This window comes from Hyla sarda, chromosome 8 (assembly GCF_029499605.1).
Source record: "Hyla sarda isolate aHylSar1 chromosome 8, aHylSar1.hap1, whole genome shotgun sequence".
Taxonomy (NCBI): Eukaryota; Metazoa; Chordata; class Amphibia; order Anura; family Hylidae; genus Hyla; species Hyla sarda.
Genome location: NC_079196.1, coordinates 185,745,492 through 185,755,219, shown reverse-complemented (window position 1 = coordinate 185,755,219; position 9,728 = coordinate 185,745,492). Strand labels below are relative to the sequence as shown.

At 42.8% G+C, this 9,728-nt stretch overlaps 1 protein-coding gene across 1 annotated transcript in view; it reads right to left on the bottom strand.

Moving 5' to 3' along the window:
- Nucleotides 1-1,340: 1,340 nt before the first annotated feature.
- The window catches only part of TECPR1 (tectonin beta-propeller repeat containing 1), a 118,792-nt gene continuing 110,404 nt past the window's right edge, over nucleotides 1,341-9,728 (bottom strand). Inside the window, 2 exon segments of the mRNA XM_056536469.1 lie at nucleotides 1,341-3,841; nucleotides 5,341-5,460. Of these exon segments, the coding sequence (XP_056392444.1) occupies nucleotides 3,545-3,841; nucleotides 5,341-5,460 (417 nt within the window). The 3' untranslated portion in view covers nucleotides 1,341-3,544.

Sequence of the window (9,728 nt, the reverse complement as noted above, 5' to 3'; positions counted from 1 at the left end):
GACTGCAGTAAAACTTCCTTTACTAGGTTTTCAGTTCATTTTAATGTAGGGGGCGGGCAGGCATTGCCAGGGACAAAACATCTATTGAGCTATTTAAGATGGTGACATGTATCCTGAGACACATGTATATCGCCTATATAGGAAATTTTGATCACATAGCAAAAAAAATAAAACTGAAAACACTTTATGCAGATTAAGATACCCACTACCCACTGCTCCAGACCATCAAAACATAAAAGGAAAGTACTGTTCCTGTACAAAACGAATATCACCCAAATTATTTAACAAATGCTAAAATACAATAAAATCTAAGAAAAGTTTACAAATAAATAGTTTCCCAATGCTGATACTTCATTTGCATATCTCCAGGATGTCATTGCAGGAAGAGTTGTGCGCCAGGAATGAACCATGCGTTTCACAGTTACCTCATTTACGGGAAAATAATTTAAATATGTTGGAACTGTTTGCTTATTAAAGGGGTATTCCAGGAAAAAACATCTTTTATATTTCAACTGGCTCCAGAAAGTTAAACAGATTTGTAAATTAGAAAAAAGTAGAAAAAGGCCAGCACGGCTGAATGAAATCTTCAAAGCTTTATTCACGAATCCTCGTTAAAAACCTTCATGGTGGCAGAAAGACACGGACATATACAAAAATAGAGATATTGCACATGGAAAAACAGTCCCAAACAAGGCTGACTCGTTTCAGGTTGCTAGCAACCTGAAACGCGTCAGCCTTGTTTGGGACTGTTTTTCCATGTGCAATATCTCTATTTTTGTATATGTCCGTGTCTTTCTGCCACCATGAAGGTTTTTAACGAGGATTCGTGAATAAAGCTTTGAAGATTTCATTCAGCCGTGCTGGCCTTTTTCTACTTTTTTCTACTTTGGTTGGAGGTAGCCGTGCACGCCCCAGGTGAGCTGAGACTCTTTTCCTTTTTAGATTTGTAAATTACTTCTATTAAAAAATCTTAATCCTTTCAGTACTTATGTGAATCGAAAATGCAGCAAAAATAGCCCTTAAACCCGATGCTGCGACTAGTGGTGGTAGAAATGGTGTAGTCCAGGTATGGACGAAGCAATAATGAAGTCCAGGTTATAGTAAAGATCCTCAGCAGGACCATTTATTCAAAAAAACTATAAAAATAAAAGATTACGCGTTTCGGGAGGAGCCCTCCCTTCCTCAGTTCAGGGTCTGATCTGAGGAAGGGAGGGCTCCTCCCGAAACGCATAATCTTTTATGTTTATTGTTTTTTTTAATAAATGGTCCTGCTGAGGATCTTTACTATAACCTGGACTTCATTTTTGCTTCATCCATACCTGGACTACACCATTTCTACCACCACTAGTCGCAGCGCCGGGTTTAAGGGTTATTTTTGCCACATTTTCCCTTCACCTATCTACAGGATGACCTGGGTCGATTCCTGCAACCTACTGGCTTGACAGCGACTCAAGATTGATGGTACCCCACGCTGTTGGGGATACGTGCCTATTACTACTATCCTGAGGTTAGCGGCCATCCACAAGCCCCGTGGGGTCATCCCCTTCTCCCCCCACCTCCAACACACGTTTTGGGGTAATACACGAGGCGCCGCTCGTCGGTCTTCTCTCTTTTTATACAGGTTTTTCAGTACTTATGAGCTGCTGAAGTTGAGTTGTTCTTTTCTGTCTAAGTGCTCTCTGATGTCACCTGTCTCAGGAACTGTCCAGAGTAGAAGCAAATCCCCCATAGCAAATCTCTTCTACTCTGTGCAGTTCCTGAGACAGGCAGAGATGTCAGCAGAGAGCACTGTAGCCAGACAGATAAGAACAACTCAACTTCAGCAGCTAATAATTATTGGAAGGATTAAGATTTTTTAATAGATGTAATTTGACTACTGAGGAAAGGGTTACATTAAATAACCCTGAAACGAGTCTAGTCTTTTGTGCATGACCACTGGCATATATGCAATTTATTTATGAATTGTGCCTATCAACCACGGCTGGTTTACCTCTTATGAACTGCTAAAACCATCAGGGCATCCAGTCCGGTATTTGTCCGGTCCAAACATTGCAAAGTAGTTCTAGTGCAACGAACCCGGCTCCAGCAGTAGCTGACGTCACACGCTGGCAACACGAGGTGAGCTCCTCGTATCCAGCGCACGGTCCCCGTCTCCATCCAGTCAGCGGTGAGGACTTACCATCTCCAGCGCCTGCCAGCGCCAGCGTCCTCCCGGCGATCTGTGACCATCGGCGCCTGCAAGCGCCATCAGCCAGAAGTAATCGCCACCGCTTCTACCAGGACCTTACTGGAACACACCGTTACCACCTGGAACGTTGCACAGAGGACCCAGTGTACCGACACCACCTAGACACTGCGGTAACAACGCCTCTTACCCAGGTTGCCACTATAAGGATCGGTAACATATATTTGAAACTGTTGCAGATTGTCTAATTATTATAAGGATACATTATATTCTGAACATTTAAAGAGGGAAACGATCACTCAGGCACCTTCAGCTACATTTCGCTTGTTTTGTACAGTCGGTGCCTGCATACCAGCGGACGAACACCAGCTGCACATTAGAAACTATATCTATGCCAGTGATATTGTCATAATCCTCGTTATTCATATTTCATTTTATGCACAATATTATTGAAAGGTTGTTTTTATTGTATATGTTCTTCTCACATGGGCCCTGTGAGAAGTAACTAATCATAGTCTATTTATCTTATTTTAATAAATTGTTGATATTATTATTATTGAAGCACGATCCCGAGAATTATTTATTCAAATACCTATAACTATACTCACTCACTTAGAAGGTCCGGGCAATTTTTTACTACTGGTTTTTCCTTTTTTGTGCAATTAAGGTATAGTTGCATGCCCTAGTTTGACCTCGGTGTGTATTATTAATTGTGAGCTGCACATACACCCCTTTTTTTTCCCTAATTTACAAATCTGTTTAACTTTCTAGAGCCAGTTGATATATAATTTTTTTCCTGGAATACCCCTTTAAATATCAAATGATTATTCCAGTGCATGCTACAATAGAAGGGATTTGTTCACCCTCTTACCCACCGCTGGGGCTACACAGTGACGTTTACTGTGCCAGAAATGTTGCAGTTTAATTTCTGATGTTACAGGGGTGTCTGAGATTTTTCCCGTCAAGAAAGAGCCTCAATGTTACCTTATGGGCAGTGTCTGGTACTGAATCAACAATAGCAGTCAGAGGCCAGGAGAAGAGTGGCCCTGGTTCTGGGGAATAAAAGTAGACCTTTAAGGATCACATACTACAGCTGGAAAGGTGAAATATTAAAGGGGTACTCCACTAGCCCAGCGTTTGGAACAAAATGTTCCGAACACTGGGGCAGTGGAGTACCCCTTTAATGTTGCAAATAAACACAGGGCATATCCTGTTGTATGACAAAGATCACTATGTAGCTCTAACCTGAAAGGAAACTGTAGGCAACAAATTTCACATGAAGCTAGTAATACCTACATACACCATATACTGAAACTCTGTATATTGTAAGATTCTAAATATGGCATCTGCCTGTATATTTTAACAACGTTCTGCACTTTTGCTTGCATTTTCAGACTCAGGATCCTTAATTTTATCATCTGCCTTGATGTTCATGGTCTTAGTAGATGTGGTTTCAGACTCAGTAGACGGTTCTGGATCCTTATTTTTGTCATCTGCCTTGATATTCATGGTCTTCGTAGCTGTGGTTTCAGACTCAGTAGACGGTTCTGGATCCTTGTTTTTGTCATCTTCCTTGATGGTCTTTGTGGCGGTGGTTTCAGACTGGACATTATGGTAGCCAGAATTACCCCTGACTGTCACGTGCTCCCAGCCTCCCTGAAAGACAAAGTGTCATCATCATCATAAATACAAGGAGAAACTGTTTAGTGAAAAATGTATGTCACTTTTAAATATGGAGAAAACTAAAAAGAAACGTCAGAACTTTGGAATAAAAAAACAAAAAACAAAATAATAGACAAAAGCTAAAAAGAAGGAGGTCTTAAAATATTGCATTAAAGAGAATCTCAGCCTTTTACCATGATGTCTTTTTTTAGGTAAAAATTTCTGTATTTCAGTGTATATTTTTTTAACATATCATTATGAAGGTTGGAGCAAAGATTTTCTGACATAGGACTCCAAATGCCCATTGTAGATGCAGATTTAAAGTGTACCTGTGAAGCTTTATGAAAAAATGACTTAAGTGCAGCATTGTGCACTGTACCCAATGCTCATAACAAGACCCATCGCAGTAGAATTTCATTACTTTAGGTCTCATGCCGGCTACAGAAACAAAGCAGGAGGAGACATACCGTGTTTCTCAGAAAATAAAACCGGGTCTTATATTAATTTTAGTCACGAAAAACACACTAGGGCTTATTTTCAGGGTAGGGCTTATTTATTTACGGTATGTACATTGAAAAACATACCGTACATTGCCCCCCAACATCCCCCCCCCCCCCCCCCGCCGGTTTATCAGCCCAGCACTGCACCCCACATCGGGGGACTAATCGTACCGTATGTCACCCGCGAGCGCTGCTTCTCTCCCCCCCCTCCCGCCAAATCATTAGCAGACGCTGCGCTGTACTCTGTATTCCTGTGCCCGGGCTGCAAATATTAAAAAACAAACTTTAACTTACCTTCGTCCTCCGTTCCCCCGTTGCTAAGGAACCGGCCTCATGGTCCCTCCCCTGTTCTTGCTGCTTCCTAGGGATTGGAACTTCATAGAGCCTTCAGCCTATCACCGGCCGCAGCGATGTCCCGCCTCTGCCGATGATAGGCTGAGCCCACTGTCATGTAAGAAGACTTCTTACAGGTGACAGGCGGCAGGTGACAGGCTGAAGGCTCTGAGATGTCCCAACACCAGGAAGCAGCAAGAACAGCGGAGGGACCATGAGGCCGGTTCCTTAGCAACAGTGGAACGGAGGACGAAGGTAAGTTAAAATTAGTTTTTTAATATTTGCAGCCCGGGCATTGCCTAGGTCTTATTTTCGGAGTAGGTCTTATATTGCAGCCCACCCCGATAATCCAGCTAGGGCTTAATTTCGGGGTAGGGTGTATTTTCGGGGAAACAGGGTAGTAGCAGACAGAGTCCCCTAATGCACAGGGAAGACTTCATATTAATAACTATGGATTTAGAATGAAATGTCCTAAAAGCTCCTGTAGATGTAATGTATAGATGCCCCAATACATCTGTCCACATAGTATAGATTAGGAGCTAACTAAATATCATGTTGTAATTGAGTTCAATGTATTACCAGCATGCAGTAAGGAAATTAAAGATTCCAGTGATGAAAATAACTATAAACCAGGTAGTAAAATAGAAATATTGCACTCACCCCAATGCCATAGTCCCAGGATTGTCCCTTTAGTGCCATCGGCTGCACTCCTAGGCGATGGCAGACTGTACCACAGCTCAGACTATGGCTGCCCTGGACTTTATCTGCAATCACCCAAATCTACAAATTGTAAAAAAAAAAAAAAAAAAAAAATGAGTTTAACCAACAAGGGTAACGCAGGAAGCACCATTTATAGGACAACTCAAGCAGCATTCTCGCAATAACACATTCTGTTTGGGTACACAGCATATAACATGAAATCTTTATTGTTCCTGAACCTTTTCTCTTCGGTTTCCACATGTTTAATATTAGCAGGATCTGTTGTCCAATCTTTTTAAAGGGGTACTCCGGTGAAAAACTTTTTTTTTTTAATCAACTGGTGCCAGAAAGTTAAACAGATTTGTAAATTACTTCTATTAAAAAAATCTTAATCCTTCCTGTACTTATTAGCTGCTGAATACTACAGCGGAAATTCTTTTCTTTTTGGAACACAGAGCTCTCTGCTGACATCATGACCACAGTGCTCTCTGCTGACATCTCTGTCCATTTTAGGAACTGTCCAGAACAGCATATGTTTGCTATGGGGATTTCCTTTTACTCTGGACAGTTCCTAAAATGGACAGAGATGTCAGCAGAGAGCACTGTGCTCATGATGTCAGCAGACAGCTCTGTGTTCCAAAAAGAAAAGAATTTCCGCTGTAGTATTCAGCAGCTAATAAGTACAGGAAGGATTAAGATTTTTTAATAGAAGTAATTTACAAATCTGTTTAACTTTCTGGCACCAGTTGATTTAAAAAAAAAAGTTTTTCACCGGAGTACCCCTTTAACCTTTTTACTGCTGAGTAGCAAGAACTGTGCTAAGCAGCATGAAAACCTGGTCCACTGTGCTGCTGAAAGAAATCCCACACCTATAGATGAACATGGTGGTCATTGGCCGTCAACTGCTAGGCAGGGCCTCTTTTATAGTGCCTAGGGCACATGCTACCCTAGGTACTAGCGTGATTCCACATGCATTCGCATTTTTCATGCAGATCTGTTGCAAATTTACAGCAAACACCGTATAAGTTACATGAGGATTTTGTTGCAGATTCACCGTGGATCTCCCCCCTATACACAGAAAGTGGTGAAATCAAGCTCAAAGCCAAATATACTGAGCGTCTGCAACTCTGCCGGGAAATGTCACAGCAGTTCTTACCATAGGGATTTACCTAAAAGTGAAAAATATATTATTTTCCTCCAGATCACAGCATGGTGACAGCAGCTACTTTAGAATTAGTATTTATTTATATTTTTACCTAATAAGTGGTGCGTTCCTTTAGGGCTGGGCGGTATGACCAAATGTGTGTATCACTGTATTTTTTTTACTTTTGGCAGTTCCACGGTATATAACGGTATTTCCTAGTCCCCCCCCCCATATTAATTATCAGCCCACATCCCCATCGGGGTAAATACTCACATATCACCCTCAAGCGCTGCCCTCCTCATCCTGTTTGTTGCGGCCGCCGATGCTGGCACTCTGTGCGGTATCCCTATGCCCGGGCTGCATAAGGTAAACAAAATAAACTTTAACGCACCTACGTCGGCCTTACGCTGGGGATGGGAACGTCGGACAGCCGTCAGCCTATCAGCGGTAACAGACCAACGGGAGGTGATTTAAAGTTTATTTAGTTTATTTTTTGCAGCCCGGGCATAGCGTACAGTATAGAGAAGTGGTCTCCAACCTGCGGACCTCCAGATGTTGCAAAACTACAACTCCCAGCATTACCGGACAGCCAACGGCTGTCCGAGCATGCTGGGAGTTGTAGTTTTGCAACATCTGGAGGTCCGCAGGTTGGAGACCACTGGTATAGAGTGTCAGCGCCGGTGGCCGCAACAAACAGGACGAGGAGGGCAGCGCATGCGGGTGACATGTAAGTCGTACCCTGATGGGGACAGCGCTGGACTGATAATTAATTGGGGGGGGGGGGGGCAGATCAGCGCTCGCAGGTCACATACAATTAGTTCCCTGATGTGGGGACAGTGCTGCACTGGGCTGATTCATTCATTCCCAAGGGGGAGGGGCCAAACCGGTATTGCGGTATGGGTTAAAATTCATATCGTGCAGCACAAAAATTTCGGTGTTCGGTATGAACCGGTATACCGCCCGGCCCTACGTTCCTTAACACTGCTGCCCTAGGCACAGGTCCACAGGTGCTTAATGGCAAATACAGCCCTGTTGCTAGAGAACCTAAAATATAAACCTACAAAGTACAATAAGGGGAGGCTGCAAAAAGACAAAAAATACCTAAATGTATTGTATGTTTTTATCTATTTACTGAAAACACCCTTCTATTTAGTTATCTTTTAGTGCCAAATGATCTAATAAGTAGGTCTCTAATGTTTCGTATTTCACCTCTGGGTAGTAATGAACTGCAGAATATATTGCCCAACTGTAAATACAATAAAAATCCACATAATTACATAGGAGGAGTTTTCTTTTCCTTACTGGCTTCTACAACGAGAACTTTTAAGGTCGCTATTAGAAATAGCTGAACAGCTACGTTAAAGAGAACCAGTCTCATTGAAGAAGTCAGCTGATTTGCCAGCTTTGGGTTCAGTTCTATCGAGCAACCAGACATATAGTTTGGTGGAAAGGAATTTAGTATAACGTATAACATACTGATTAAAATCCCTGCTCCTGCTGGGTTTGGAAGTCGAGGAATTGGTCCTAATCATGTTCCTAGAAGGTAGGCTGTCAATTACTGGGTGGGACCGCCCACTGGACACCAAAACCGATATAGTTTTTTTAGGGCCGATACCGATAATCGGTGGAGGTTAGGGCCGATAGCCGATAACTTATACCGATATTCCGGTATAAGTTATCGACTATTTATCCCCCCGCGACACCGCTGCAGATCATTGATTTAAAGCGGGCGCTTTAAATCAATGAACTGCAACGGCTTTGGCGGTGCCATAGACCGCTGCTGCCCGCTTCTCTCCCCCTGCCTGTCCGGGGGTCCTGAGTCCTATCACCGCGATTATTCCCCCCCCCCCCCCCCCCCGCCGCTCCGTGCCCCCTACCGCCCCACCGCGTCGCACCCCCATTGCACCACCCCGGCCCCATTGCCTCCCCCATCCCTGGTTTTATAATTACCTGTTCCCGGGGTCCACTCTACATCTGGCTCCAGTGGCGTCCTCCGGAGCTGTCACTGTGCGCACTGACGGTGACGTTGCATTGAGTCACTCGTCATTGCGCACAGCGTAACGCAGGACGCAGCAGGAGCCAGAAGTAGCGTTGACCCCGGGCCCCGGTAATTATAAAACCGGGGATGGGGGAGGCAATGGGGCCGGGGCAGTACGGTGGGGGGTGCAACGTGGGGTGGGGGCAGTCGCGGTGCGTTGGGGGCTGTTTTCAGGGCATTATCGGATTATCGGCAAGGTAATTGCCGATACCGATAATGCCCAAAATCAATCAATCAGTCGATCCATAATAATAAGCAAGAATTTCAATTAATAAATTGCAAAATACACAGTCCAAAACCAAAAGAAAAAAGTAGAAATTATACTGAAAGTATATATCAGTCTGCCCAACTCCTACTGCTCCACAACATGATGATGATAGTTTAGACTGCATTTTCATGGTATTGGGTTTCTTATAAACTAAAGCAGTCTGTACACAGACATAGGACACTATGGGTTGAAACATGGTCAAGGATAATGGCTCACTAAAATAAAGATGAAAAAACATTGTATAGCACAGAAAAAAAACAGTGGCCCAGAATTACTAAAACTGTCTAATTCTTAGACACTGCAAACTTGAATAGACTTCCAATGTATCTGATGTTCTATAGTGCATCTAGTTTGATAAATCTAGTGCTTTTGAAGGTTGTCTATTTTAAGATTAGTGTTTGTGTCAGAATTTTATATAATTTTTGATCCACCTGAGGCCACACCCATTTTCCCCAAAGCAATGCCCCTTTAATATGAGGATAAGAAATTAGCAGGCAGTACTACAGGATCTTTGCAATTAAAACCGCTTCTTTATTGCCTTACAGCAGGTCTCAAGCAGAGAGGAACACACTATACCAACAGTTTCACGTTAGCAAGAACGCTTTCTCAAGGTAGTGTGGGTAAAGGGGAGCACCCTATTTAACTAGTTGTCTCCAACACTTAATTAAACCCCCGTGTATATACATAACAGATGAGTGAAAAATACATATAAAAATCCATATAACATTTTTTTCAAATTTTCCTGTAATAATAACACATAAATATACAAAAAACATAAATAAACAATTTTACAAAAGGACAGATCTTTGCTGTCATTTAGACCTAAGATACCAGTTGAATTTGTCTGTAAAATCCAGGTTGTTTCTGCTTGAAGCAACCTGGTATGTCTATCCAATCCG